This window comes from Falco biarmicus, chromosome 7 (assembly GCF_023638135.1).
Source record: "Falco biarmicus isolate bFalBia1 chromosome 7, bFalBia1.pri, whole genome shotgun sequence".
In the NCBI taxonomy this organism is placed as follows: domain Eukaryota; kingdom Metazoa; phylum Chordata; class Aves; order Falconiformes; family Falconidae; genus Falco; species Falco biarmicus.
The window spans coordinates 71109840-71124061 of NC_079294.1; the positions used below are offsets into that span (position 1 = coordinate 71109840).

Here is a 14222-nt window from a genome sequence, read left to right on the forward strand (position 1 = left end):
AATTCAGAGAGGACGGAGAGCGTGGCGAAGCGGGTCAGCCCTGGTGGCATGGGCTCTCAGTGACGAGCTCCATGCTGGAGCACCTTCTTGAGCCACCGCATGTGCCTGTCCCCAGCCAGCAGCGATGCCCTGGGGCTGCTGGTCCCTGCTGCCTGCAAACACCTCTCTGGGCTTTGGCCACAGGTTTTCCCTGGCACCAGGTGTGACTGCAATTCCAATAGGCACTGAAGTGACCTGGCTGTGGGTGCTGGGGAGAGGGGAGCAGCCTGAAACCCTCAGTGCACGCAGGCTTCGGCCCCTGCACAGGCTGCGTGTCCGGCAGCACTTCCCTCATCCCATCTCTACAAAGCTGTGTTTTCAGCCTGCCTCCTGCTAACCCGCAGGGACTGCCCAAGGGATTTAATTTCACTGTCGGCACCCACACCCACTCAAGAAATGTTTTGGGTTAGGCCAGCTGAAAACAGCAGAAAAGAGCTCATCTAACCCAGCACAGCCAGTTGAGCAGCTCCTCCAGCACCTGGGTGTTGTCTTGTGGGTTTGCAGGATGCAGGCCAGGCTCATGATGTGGTGGGATGCAGTGCATCCTGCCCCTCCACCCTGCACGAGCTGCAGGAAGGCTCGATCCGTGCTCCCTGCCACTTTGGGGCATCCTGAGGGAGAATGGCACCTCTGGAGTGTGCAGGCAGAACCTGTCTGGCAGCTCAGGATTCATCCTCATGGTGTGCGGAGACTGAGATACGGAACAGCATTAGGAGCGGGGAAAATTGTTGCCTCCAGCCGGAAAGGGGAGATGCCAGGGCTTTGGGGTGGCAGCGCACTGCTGGCTGGGTGGACGAGACCCTGGGAAGCTTCACAGTGACCCTGAGCTCACCACATGCTTGTCATTCCTGGAGGGTTTGCCGGGGGCGGCTGACTGCAGCCTTGCGAGGGGGTGGTGGGATGGCTGCTTTGCTGGGAGCATGAGCTAGGAGAAACACCCAGCTGGAGAGAGACGGGGCTGCCGTCATCACATACACAGCAGCAGCTCAGGGAGCAAGTTCAGAGCTCGGGGACCCCACTAAAAGCCCTTCCCCTGCAGAGCAACGGAGAGAGAGATCTGTCAAAGGCACAGCCTCTGCCCCAGCCCCACAGGCTGTGCCAGCACTGTGCCTCCTTCCCTTTCCTGTCCTTGAGGAAACTGAGGCACGGAAGGGCAAGCCCTCACCCTCGCCTGCATGCTCGTGCCGTGCAGATGCACAGACCCAGCAGCAGCACACGTGCTGGCAAACACGGCAGCGGTGCAGGGTGACGCAGGGCTGGGAAGAGGCCAGATGACGGAGGCATCACCCAGCATGTGGACAAGGCACCCTTATTGGACTGGGATGTGCTCAGGCACCCAGCAGAGCTCTCTGAGTGGGGACAGGATCCAGAACAGGCTAGGGGAAAGGGGAGAGGTGCTGGGAGCATCCCAGGGGGATTATAGCCTCTTCTTATCCCCCAGTTGCAGGAAGGTGCCACAGCTGCCATCAGCCCCCACATCCTGAGTGCTGAGGACAAGGACTCCCCAGCAGAGGAGGTGACCTACTCCATCCAGCCCCCAGCCAACGGGAAGGTTGTGCTGAGGTCAGCCCCTGGAGCTGAGGTCCGACGGTTCACCCAGGCTCAGATAAACAACGGCCTCATCCTCTTTGTGCACCAAGGTAGGGCAGGGCTGAGGTGCCCCAGTCCCCTTGCATCACCCCCAACCCGAGGGAGGGGACACTGCTGGAGGGCAGCCCTGTGCCACCAAAGTGAATGCTAACTCCATCACACAGCACCCTGGTCTAAAACCACACCAAGTTAATGGGGGGCTGCAGCCCCCTCTGCCCCCTGTAAATGTCCAGCTTTGTGCTTTCTGCAGGACCCTTGGATGGAGGCTTTGCCTTCGACCTGTGGGATGGTGAGAACCTGTCTCCTGGGCACTTCTTCCTCGTCAGGGCCCAGAGAGAGCCCCTCATTAGCCTGGCCAAGAAGCAGAGCCTCACTGTCTGCCCAGGTGGGTACAGGCACGTTCCCCCATCCTCCCAGTCTGATGGCAAATGGGGCCCTTGGACCCTTCTATTACCCGCTGCCTGAGCGTTGCCAAGAGATGCCCATGGCAGAGGCCGTAGGCAGGTGGCAAGGCAATGGGTTGAAGTCCGTAATTAACATGCTTTCCAGGTGCCCTGCAGCCCATCACCAGCCAGAACCTGCAGGCAGTGAGCAACAGCCCCACCAGCTCCACCGCTCTGTACTACAGCATCGAGCAAGCCCCGCGCCTGGGCAGGCTGAGCACCTCCCAGGGGGAGGAAGTCAGGAACTTCACCCAAGCCCAGGTGAGCTTTTGCCTCCCCCAGCATCCCAAGACACAGCCCTCCATCGCGGCTCGCTGTAGCCCGGGGGTCCCAGCCCGACCCTGGGCAGAGGCACCCGATCCCAGGCAGGAGGCAGAGCCAGGCCGCAGCCACACCATGGCTTTCCCAGCTCTGCCAACAGATGCTAAGAGGGATTAGGAGCTGCTGCCCCAGCGCCGGCTTTACCATGGCCACCAACCTTGGATTTAGTGCTGGGCAAGGCTCAGGGAGTTATAATCCCCTCTTCTTAGGCTACCTCCCTGCTGCAGACCCAGCCACCCTGGCTGCTGCCTACAGCAAGAGCCAAGTGTGATGCTTTCACCCCTGCTCTGAGCAAAGCCTTGCTACCACCCTTCTCGCACAGGGCCAAGCTTTTGCAGAGCACAGCGAAGGACTTATTTCTAACCATCACTCAGAAGCGTGCAAGCTCCCCGATGCTGTGCTCATCCTTGGAGGAAGCCTGGCCCAGGTCTTGGAGGGTGCTGAATAAGCTCAGCCCTTCCTCTGAGCCTCAGTTTCCCCAGCTGCTGGACAGAAACATCCTGACAGGGAGGCACAGGGAGCTCCTGAGAGTGGCAACTATGTCCTGGGTGGTGATGATCCCCATTTCTTACCTAATTAGGGCTTGGCTGCTCCTTCCCAGAGACAAGATAAGAGCCCAGGGTGCACACATTGGCTCTAACACAGCATCACCAGGGTCCCCCCCAAGCACTACGGTGCCCATCACACCAGAGATGAAAGAGATGCACCCATTTCCCACACGGTAACACCCACTCTGGGTATTTTGCCATTTAGCAGAGCTCACTGAGGGTTTTTTTGTTATTTTTAGGTTGACAGTAGGATGATTTTCTACCAGCACGAGATGCCAGAGAAACCCTTCTGGCTGGCCCAAGATGCCATCCGTTTCCGCGTGGTCGCTCCCACAACCATCTCCGATTCCTTCATCCTCCTCGTGCTGATCTCCTTTGAGGAGAGGTGTCCCCAGCGTTCAACTCTGCTATGGAGAAATGCAGGTAAAGAAGAAAAGGAGAAGCAAGGGACAAACGAGCCCTCCTGAAGTTTGCAGACTTCAGGAGGGCTCGTTTGCCTGAAGGAGACACCCTTGTGCAGTTCCCCATGGCTAGCCAAGCACGAGCTTTGATATGATGTCAAGCAACATCTAAAACCGCATCTGTCCTTTTACGGGCTCTCTGCACAATTCCTTCCCCCATCATCTTCTGGACTAATAAGTCCGAGCTGATTCTCATCCCTCTCCATATCTTTGAAACCCTTCTTTTTCTGCTTTAACTTGCTGTTGTCCGGGTCTGCTCTGCTCTCCAGCAGATCCTGCCTCCTGCCAGGGGTGACAAACCTTTGGGTTTTCCCTTTTCTCCCCAGGCCTCCAGCTCTCACGGGCTCAACGGGCTGAGATCGGCACCTCGATATTGGATGCCTCCAACCTCCTGAGCCAAATCCTGGTCCCCGAGCGGGCTGCGTATGATGTTGTCTTCCTGGTGACGGGGCTGCCAGCTCATGGGCAGCTCTTGGTGGCTGGTGTGCCCCTGGAGCGATCCCGGCCATTCTTCCTGCAGTCAGACCTGGCTGCAGGGCGCCTGGCATATGCCCATGGTGGAGACAGCATCTCTGAAGACCATTTCAGATTTAAGGCTTGGCTCCAGCCCCGGGCACAGCAGTCCATCCGTCCTCCACAAGAAGGGGTGGTCATCTCCGAAGCTTTCAATATAACGGTGACCGGCAGCAGCAGCAAGCCACCGCAGGTGCTGAAGCAGCAAGAAGTGCTGCGGGTCTCACCAGGCTCCGTGGTGACCTTATCCCGGGACTACCTGGATGTGGCAGACCCATCAGGGTCCCCAGAGAAGATGGTGTACAGCGTCCTCCAGAGACCTCTTGCTGGCCACCTGGCTAACACACACAACCCACAGGAGCCCATCAACCACTTCACCCAAGCAGATGTCCAAGCAGGCCATGTGGTGTTTGTTGCCACCAGGAGCCATACCTCAGGGTCTTTAGCCTTGAGCCTCTCCGATGGCCACCATCCACCCACCCTGACCTCACTGGAGATCGAGGTGCTGCCGGCAGAGAGCACCACTGCCAGCCCAGTGCTGCTGGAGGTGCCCCAAGACCTGAACAGGGCTGCCATGTCCCACCGTCACCTCCTGGGAGCTGCACAGCTGGGGGCCAGCAATGCCCTGTACAGGATCACCAAGGACCCAAGGTTTGGCCAAGTGCAGGTCAACCAGAAGCCATCACGGGGCTTCTCACAGAAGCAGCTGGACCGTGGAGAGGTGACGTTCACCTTCACTGACCTCACCTCTCCTGAGGATGACTTCCAGTTCCTCGCCATGTCGCGGGCAGCAAACAGGACCGGGGTGGTGAATGTGATGGTCCGCGCCTTGGTGAAGGCTCAGCCGGGCAGCCTGTGGCCTAGGGGTACCACAGCCCTCCTGGACACCAGCATCCTTGATGCCAGCGAGCTGGCCAACCACACCAAGAGCATCCCAGTCTTCAAGATCCGCAGGGCACCCCGTGCCAGCCGCCTCGTGAGGGTCTCCAGGGACCCAGGACAACCCACCACCCCGATCGAGACCTTCACCCAGAGTGAGCTGGAGCAAGGGCTGGTTGGGCTGGAGGTGCTGGGTGCTGGGGAGACTGACCAGCCCCTGCAGAGTGACAGCTTTGCCTTTGAGCTGGCAGCCGCCAGCGTGCCACCAGCGCTAGCGTCCCTGGAGTACAGCACTGAGCCCTACAACACCTCGAAAGCCTACGGTGTCACCCTGCTCACAGCCCCCCTGGCACCCTCATCCCCAGTGCCCCAGCCTCAGGGCACGGCACGGAGCAGCCTCAATGCCAGCGAGCTGGGCATGCCACCCACCGCCTGGCAGGGCCCCGGTGCTACCACCAGCCCCAGCCCTGTGGAGGGGGGCACCTTCCTCAGCTTCATTGAGGCCAACATGTTCAGCATCATCATCCCCATCTGCCTCATCTTCCTCCTGCTGGCCCTCATCCTGCCCCTGCTCTTCTACCTGCACAAGCGCAACAAGACAGGGAAGCACCATGTCCAGGGCACCCCTTCCTCCAAGGCCAAGAACGGGGCTGTGCCGGACCAGGAGACCTTCCGGAGGATGGACCCCAACCAAGGCATCCCCCTAACAACTGTCAATGCCCCGGAGGGCAAGGGCACGGGTCCACCACCCCAGGGCACAGGTCCTGGAGCACCACCAGACCCTGAGCTCCTCCAGTACTGCCGGACTTCCAACCCTCCCTTGAAAAACAACCAGTACTGGGTGTGAAGGGCTCAGGCACGGGGGCAATGAGACCACCTGGGGGTCCACACCCTCCCGGAGCGCTGTCGGCCGCCTCCTCCCAGCTGTCCTCCTTCTCCCTGGGAGCTGGCATCCTGCAGATGTAGGAGGGCCCTGGGGATATGGGGGCTGCCCGTCCGGCCCACCCGGGAGCCCCAAATTTCCAGGTAGCTTTGGGCAGGGGAGGGGGGCACTGCATAAGCAAGTGGGAGCAGGCAAAATGCCCGAGCATCCCTGGGGAACGCTGACTTTGGGTGCTCATTTGGGCCACCCGACGGTGGCCGCAGTGCTGGAGGGGACCTGACAGCACCGGTCCCCACCGAGCCACCCAGGAGGGTCCAGTGGTGGCTCCTCCATGGGCAGCACCGATCGCTGCGGAGGTGTTTGCCGCAGCTCTTGGCGCCAGAGGGAGGATGAGGAGCAGCTTGCGCTGAGTCAGGCTGGGGATGAAGCTGCCCAAATCCCCCAGGGCTAGGCGGGCTGAGACACTGGAGCAGAGGCTCGGAAAAAACTCTGTGGCCAATGCCAGGGGAATTTAAAAATCCCCACCCACTTGGAAAAAAAAACCCGTCTTGCTCTTTCTCTGCGTGCTTGCCGTGTGCTTCATAAAGCAGATTGCACTGAGCCCCGGGGAGGGGGTTGCACAACAGGTAGGATGCCCTGGGCAGGGAGGGGGGCAGGAGCTCACCTGGGTGGCGTGAAACCAGAGAGGAGAGTGGAGAACCCGAGCCAGCGCGTTTTTCCACTGTATACTCCAGTACAGCAGAAGTAAACAGAATAAAGTGCCTTTTCCGAGGTGCATCACTGTTTTCGTAAGCCGTCCCCCTTGCCAGGCCTGTTTAAAGCCCAGCAAGCTGCAGAGTGACATTTGGAGGTAACGGACCAAACTCCAGGCTCTTGCTCAAATTTTCCCCAGCCTGGAGTCCTAAAAACTTTAATAGAAACTGTCTGAGGAAGAGCAGAGGAAAAACTGAGCACTGAGCTCAGGATGGGACCCAACAATAATACCCTGCACTGCTACAGCTGGGAAGCTCATCACAGGGCACATCCCGCTCTTGCAACACCGATGGGAAGCTGAAGCAAGCCCCCAGGGACCACGGGGGATGTTTTACATTCGCACCCCTCTCACCCAGGGTAAAATCCATCCTGTGATCCCTCCCCACACCAGCACCCCGTGCTGTCCCACTCCAAGGCTGCGACAGAACCGGGATGGTTGCCTGCACCATGCCAGCAGTTTTCCTGGCTGCATTTACAGTGCCAGACGTTTGCCGAGTGGTAAATCACACCTGCCCCGCTCCAGCTGGCGGGTGCTAGCACATCTCACCAGCACCCACAGCCACCAGGGTGTGGGCAGGCAGCCCCGTACCCCCCAGTACAGGCAAGACAGGGCACGGCAGAGGCAGGCATGGCACCTCCGAGCCCTCTCACCCCCAGGCAGCTGGTGCCAATGGGTGCCAAGCCCACGCACTGCTGCAACCTCCCTGCCTCCAAAACCTTCCTCCTGCCCCATCCAGAGGAGGGGAAAAATTAAAAAATAAAAAAATTTATCTTTCCTTCTGCTCAGAGGCAAGTGACATCCTCTCCCCTCTGTAAAAGGGGGACAGCAGGACTGGGCTACCCACGCCACAACTCAGTGCTTGCCATGGAAGCGCTGCTCCCAAAAGGTTGGGACAACCTCTCCGCACAGAGCGGAGGGAATGTCGTCACCTCCCTCCCTCAGATCACAGCTCTGTGCCTGCACCGCCACATTTATTATCTTTGCTAGTCACATACCCCCACGAGAGACGGAGGTTTGCAGGGAAGCCGGTGGCATCCACCATGGGCCCCCTTGGAAGCATCCACCGTGTTTTCCTTTCAAATGGTTTTTGCCTCGCACCCAGGGATTAAAGAGAAGGAACGTGGCCTATTTTGTAAGGAGCATTGAAAGCAAAGCAGGTTAGTTTTAAGGCTTGGAGTTTTATTCCTGCTGCTGGGAAACATCCATTTCCTGAGGTCAGGGGAGGACAGTCAGTAACCTGGAAAACGCCAGCGAGGACTGCGGTTCTCCAGGGCCAAGCTCTGCTGGCAGGGTTTAAATCCTGAACAAAGGTGTTGGTCCTCCGTGGGCTCTTTGGGACTCACAGCAGGATGGCTGGGGCAGGATATGGCCCATCCTCAGTGCTGCCCACCACCACCCACCTGGGGAAGGGCTGAGGGTCTGGGTGGGCTCCTGCCCAGCTGTGGAACAGGCAAACCAAAGCCCAAACAAGCTCAAAAGTTTCCTGGCCGGGTCCTTTGGCTTCCCCACACAGGGATTCACCGCAGCATCTCTGCCTTCCCCAGAGCCCCGCAGGCATCGTGCCCAGCCAGGGCACAGCAGCAAAGCTGCCTGCTCATGTGGAAGTGCAGCCCCTCCACCTCACCCCAGTTTGGGCCAGAACCACACTGGTCTGGGAGGTTTTGAGGGTGACAGGGGCTGGGCTGCACCCTTCCCTGCTAAGCTGGTTATAAAGCTTGCTGAGGTTTAGGAAAGATCACAGAAGTGTTTGGGTTGGCAGGGACCTTAAAGACCACCCAAGTCCCACCCGTGCCAGGGGCAGGGACACCCCCCCCAGCCCAGGCTGCCCCCAGCCCCGTCCAGCCTGGCCTTGGGCACTGCCAGGGATGGGGCACCCACAGCCTCTCCGGGCAGCCTGTGCCAGCGCCTCGCCGCCCGCACAGGGAAGGATTTCTTCCTGATATCTAATCGAATCCATCCTCTTTCAGTTTCCCCCTTGCCCTATCGCTGCCCTTGTAAAACGCCCCTCCCCAGCTTTCCTGTCGCCCCCTTGGGTGCTGGGAGGTGCTGGAAGGTCTCCTGGAGCCGCCTCTTCCCCAGGCTGAACAGCCCCAACCCTCTCGCCCTGTCCCCACAGGAGAGGGGCTCCAGCCCCCCCATCACCTTCACACCCTCCTCCAGCAGGTCCGCATCCCTCCTGCGCTGGGGGCCCCGGTGCCGAACGCGGCACCGCAGGGGGGGTCTCACCAGAGCACGGGGGGGAATGACCCCGACCCACCGGCCACGCCGCTTGGGATGCAGCCCAGGACCCGGCTGGCCGGGGGCGAGCGCACCTTGCTGAGCCCTGCTGAGCTTCCCCCCCACCAGCACCCCCACGTCCTTCTCCCCAGGGCTGCTCCCAACCCACTCCCTGCCCAGCCTGCCCCGGTGCTGGGATCGCCCTGACCCAGGCGCAGGACCTTGCACTTGGCCTTGCTGAACTTCATGAGGTCACACAGCCCCACCTGCCCAGCCTGTCAAGGTCCCTCCTGGTGGCACCCCTGCCCTCCAGGGTCAGCTGCACCACACAGCCTGGTGCCACCGGGGTGCACTCGATCCCAGTGTCCACGTTGCTGACAAAGATGTAAAACAGCACTGGTCCCAGTGCAGACCCCTGAGGAATGCCACTCATCACTGGTCTCCACTTGGACGTTGAGCCATTGACTGCAGCTGAGAGAGATGCTTACAGCTGCTCTGCCAGATGTGCTGCTCCCCTCCTGGGCTGGGCCAGATGTGCACAGCTAGCCAACAAAAGCCAGCTCTGCCCATGACCTCACATGCTTTATTCCCAGGGAGCATCTCCCCATCTCCTCCTGCCCCTGCAGCTGCTGCTGTCTCCCCCAAACTGGGCACACCCCCCGGTGTCTCACACCCAGGCCCCTCCTCTGTCTTCTACCCATGTTTTTAAAGCAAGAAAAGCCACCCAGAGCAAGACTGCTGTCCCCAGGGAGCACCTGCCCCAGGACATGGCCAGAGACATTTCTCCCGTGGCACCACCAGCTGAGCCCCCGGCTCAACCCAAGCTGCAGGCAAGGCATTTGCACCCACAGTGGGGTGCACATGTCCCCCAGTCCTGCCATGGGAGAGGGCATTATGGGTGGGTGCTGCCCAGGAGGGAGATGTCCCTGCTCCTGGTGCCAGGGAGGCATTACTGCGCACAGAAGTTCAGGGTTGGGTGGAATGAGGCCCTCAGGGAGCACCAGGAAGGGAGAAGAGGGGCTGTAAGAAGATGCTGAGGACATGTGCATCAACAGGTCATCAGGACCCTCACACATCTACATGCAGCTTCTGAGGACACCTGGGTCAGGGAATAAGAGGCAGGATAGAGGGAAAAAAAAAAAAAAAAAAAAAAAAAAAGGAGTGCCAGCCCACCGCCCAGCTAAAGCAAAGCCTCAAGTCACTAAGGGAAAACATGGGGTGGCTTAAAGCAGGGCAGGAGCCAGCAGACACCCAGACACAGAGACAGTGAGCAAGTTGCAGTGACTCACAGAGGTGTGACAGGATGGAGATGATAGCCCATACCTGCCACCACCTCCTAAACGGTAGGAAGAGGCATATCAAAAGCAAGGATATCACCAGGTAGAGCCACCCAGAAGACATGAAGACTCAATGCAGGTGTCCCTTGTCCTCTGTGCCACCTCCAGACACCCCACAGTGACCACCTGGGTGAAAGCATCTCAGTGCCTGACCACCAGGTTACACAGGCAGTCACACAGGGGCTCACAAGTGGCGAACCCCCCCCCCATGAACTTCACTTCTGTTCTTATTTCAGAAGTCACCTTTGCTTTCTATGAGCCCCAGAAGCAGGGAATGCCTCCTGCTCTGCCGGGAAGCCCCCACAGCTAGATCCCAGGGCAGGATGCAGCCTGGCCTGGATCCATCGGTAGGTCCCTGCCAGGATTTGAGCCCAGCGCTGGGGTTAATGTCCCAGTTTGAGCTCAGATCAGCCAGGAGAGGAGAAGCAGTACTGTCGCACGGCGCAGGGAGAAGGCAGCCCGCTGGTCCGCAGGCAGGCACGGCAGGGCTGCAGGGACGGGGCACACTGAAACGATGCCCTGCTGCAGAGCCCAGCCTGGAAGCAGTAGGGAGAAGGAATAAGAGTAACCTTCCCCTGCCATTTCCTCGGCAGATCCACAGTGCCTTTAAAGCAGCCAGGAAATCTCCTCTGAGTTGCCCAGCAGGCTGGCCCTGCCCTGTGCTAGCCGTGGCTTCAAGCACTGCAGCAATGCAAAGCTTCCCTGGGCCACACCACTGCCTTGGGAAGGGAGAAGGGGACCGTCACCCCACAGCCATCTCCCAGGCATCGCACCTGCAGCGGGCTGCTCTGACCCCTCTCCTGGGTTCGTGAGGATACCGGCATGGTGGTACCAGCTCAGGGAGGGCCAGCACTCTGCAGGAGCCGAGACACCAGAGCTCACAGGTAGGAGGGGAATCTGTCACAGCTCTGGTGACTGAGCCAGTTTCCAGGCACCTGTTCAAATGCAAACAAACAATAGGCCAAACAGGTTTCTTTCAGCACCCACCCAGGGCAGGTAGGATCATTTGGCTTTGGAACCCTCCCCCACAAGCTTCAGCCATGCAAATGCATGAGTTCAACAACAGAGGGACTTTATTCCCAGCCAGGCTACAGGCCAGCACGTCCAAGCCCTGCACATGAGATCAGGACCTATGTAAGCGTCACGTCCCCAGCCTCCAAGACCCTCCACTGCAGCAGGCTGTGGGACCCTGCAATGGTGCCCACGTTGCTCCTGGGGATGGAGTCACAGCAAGTGCATGAACCCCCTGACTTGCACAGGCAGCCCCCCTCTTTTGTGGGGGCAAAGCATGGTCCTAGGGCTCCTGCTGCCCTGTCCCCATCCCAAAACTTCCCGAGCAGCTCTTAACAGCCCCAGGAGATGCTCTGGATTTTGCTGGGAGTCAGGAGGAGCATGCTGGGGTCCTCTCAGGGGGTCTGGGTCACACAGCCTGCTCGCAAGCAGTGCTGGGAAGTCTCCAGGAGACCCTACCTAAGGAGCAGGAGCACCTCTATTCCTCCCAAGGCAGATGAAGGACCCACCCAGGGGTGGCCAGGTCCTCCTAGGGGCTGCCCCATGTGGGACGTCAGAACCAGACCTCAGGCTGGCTGCTGTGTAGCATGACGAGGCTCAGCACCTCCACTCTCAGCTCTGGCTCTGAGCTGAGCTCAGTGCCCAGGCATGGCAGGAGCCCTCCCTGTCCCTGCTACGTGCCTGCCTGATCCCGGCAGGCCATGCCCGCAGCCTGCCAAACAGGCTGGGCTGGCAGCCAGCAGAGCAGGATGGAGCCTGGGGGACACGCAGGCTGCAGGCACATCACCCTGGGAGCACCTCGCAATGAGCAGTGTGGGGACAGGCCTGTCCCCAGGAGTCAGCCATCCCCACCAGCACCTTGCCCACCTGAGATAGAGCACGTAAATTTCTCCTGCCAGGCTAGAGGAGCTCCCGAGGCCCTGGCAAGCAAAGGGAAAGACAGAAAGGTGAGGACCTGGACACCAGAGAGCATCCCCCACGCAGCTGCTGCCTGCCAGAGCTCTCCAGCCCGGCTGCCCGTTTAAATTTAAGACAGATGGAGCCAAACCTCTGCTTCCACACCCAGCAGCTCCACAGCAGACAGTGACGGAGGGAGAGCTTGGGGTCTCCACCCCTCCTGCAAAAACAACACGCCCAGTGACACAGCTCCCCAGAAGCACAGGACCTACCTCCCCAGGCTCAGCACCTTCCCAGGAGCTGGAGAGAGGTTATCTGTTCTGGCACGGAGAGCTGGGACAGATCCTGCCCCAGGCATCGCCCCAGCTCTGACATGGGGAACCAGTACTTCGCAGAGTACCAGGGCTGAGGCACTCAGCAGCAGGGGAATGAGGAGGGCTGGCAAACCCCAGCTGCAATTAAAGATGGGTTCCCAGCTCATTCCTCTAGCACAGGCACTACCGGTCTCCAACAATTGCCCTAGGCTGGGAGCGGGACGGAGCATTTATAGCTGCAGCCAAGGGAACCAGCTGGTGCTCGTTGCCTTGCCTGGAGGAGCCGAGTCAGGGTCATGCTTCGGAAATAACTGAGAAGTGCAGCAATTAAAAGATTTGATCTGGCAGTCTGAGCTGTCTCCTCCTGCCCCTGGTCCGTTGCCTCCCCATACCAGTGCCCTCCTGTGTGCATCTGCCTGGTGTTGCTCCTCAGTGCGGGCACAGGTTCATCCACCTCGCAGCACGGTGGGGATGGGTCCGGATGGGACCTTGCAGCTGTTCCAGCAGCAAAATCCCACTCGGTTCCATCCCCTGCACACGCAGCCCCAGAGCTGCTGCCAGCCCTGACGTGACTCCACTCCCTGCTCCCCGTCGGCAGCTGTGCTGTGCTTGCCAAGCGCACTGGCAGCGCAGCCGCCCCACAGGCCTGATCCTGCCCGGCTGCCCTGCTGGGAGCTGCGCCCCACGCTCCGCTTTGGGGATCCCGAATTCCTGAGCACTTGGAGATGGTGGGGGTGTCTGTGAGGCTGAGCCTCCGACCAGCAGCTCCGCTTGTCCCAGATGCGGGGGCAAGAGGCACCCAGCACATCCCCACCCTCCAGCCGCTCGCTGGTCCGCAGGGGACCCCGGGAGGGGGTCCTCCCACCCCAGAGCACCCAGCCCTGGGCCAGGCTTGGCGGGCACACTGCTGGGGGCGGCTTCATGTAGCAGCAGAGGGTTGGTGTGGCTGTGGAGGTGGCACATCCCACCGAGCCGAGCCTTGCTGGTGCATGACGTGGGTGGGATATAGGTTGTCCCTACCGCCTGCATATAAACCCTGGTCTCCCAGAGGTCAAACCAGAGGTGCCAGATTTTCTTTCCACAGCGGGGAGAGGCCCAAAGGCAAGACAAGGGCTCTTGGAAGCCACCCACCGGAGCAGAGGCAGCGACAGCATCTCCCGTGCCAGCTGTGGTGCTCCCGGGGGAGGACGCACCGGCCACCAGTGCCACCGCCACCTCCCCATCCGGCTGTCATGCCGGCGGGGCTCGTGCCGGTGCCTTGGCCTTGGCTTTCCCACGCAGGAGCAGCCTTGGGAAGTGGGAGGAGGAAGCGGACCTGCCCCATGTTCCCAGCATTTCCTCTCGGCCCTGCGCGCCCCGGGACTTTTTTTCTTGTCATGACCCTGAGCGGGAGCAGGGAACAGCCTGTGTCCTGGATAAGGGCAGCAACTGAAACCACTGGTGCACGGGGAGCACTGCGTGCACCCCCAGCCCCCCTCCCCACTGCCACCCTGCACCCTGGAGTGCCCACCCAGTGGCAGGAGCACCCGGGCAGCCAGTGGGATGCTCAGAGCTGGTTCCATCCTCCAAACCTCAGCACCTTCGCAGGATGCTGTCGGCAACAGGAGGATGCTCGAGCCCACCGCTCGGCCAAGGCAGACCCCGAAACGCTCTCCCATGGGCAGGGAGAGCCCCTGCCGCCTGCTGCCAGGTGGTGGAGGAAAAAGGCAGGAATGTTAATGGGAAGCAGGATCTCCCAGCCGCTGGGTTCGCCACACTGAGCCAGCCAGGGGAGCATGGTCCAGACGTGGGGGTACGCAGAGGGGTGGCTGGTGGGGCAGGGAGACCTTTGTGGGTGCCAAAGGACTGCAGAGAGCACAGGTCCACCCTTGGGGAAACTGAGGCACAGCCTTCTGAGGGCATGCACGCAGCCTGAAGGCACCCCCTGCCCTGTCCCTGTCCCCATGCCAGGACACTGGTGTGGAGGAAGAGCTCCCGGGGCACTGGGACACGTCCCTGCTCTGGTCACACACCCT

General features: G+C 60.3%; 1 protein-coding gene across 1 annotated transcript in view; it reads left to right on the plus strand.

Annotated features, from left to right (window-relative positions):
* Window positions 1-6564, plus strand: part of CSPG4 (chondroitin sulfate proteoglycan 4) — a 28592-nt gene extending 22028 nt beyond the window's left edge. Inside the window, exons 6-10 of the mRNA XM_056347653.1 lie at window positions 1481-1679; window positions 1880-2014; window positions 2179-2333; window positions 3181-3364; window positions 3729-6564. Coding sequence (XP_056203628.1) covers window positions 1481-1679; window positions 1880-2014; window positions 2179-2333; window positions 3181-3364; window positions 3729-5641 — 2586 coding nt within the window. The 3' untranslated portion in view covers window positions 5642-6564. The remainder of the gene's footprint in view (window positions 1-1480; window positions 1680-1879; window positions 2015-2178; window positions 2334-3180; window positions 3365-3728) is intronic.
* The last annotated feature ends 7658 nt before the right edge of the window (window positions 6565-14222 follow it).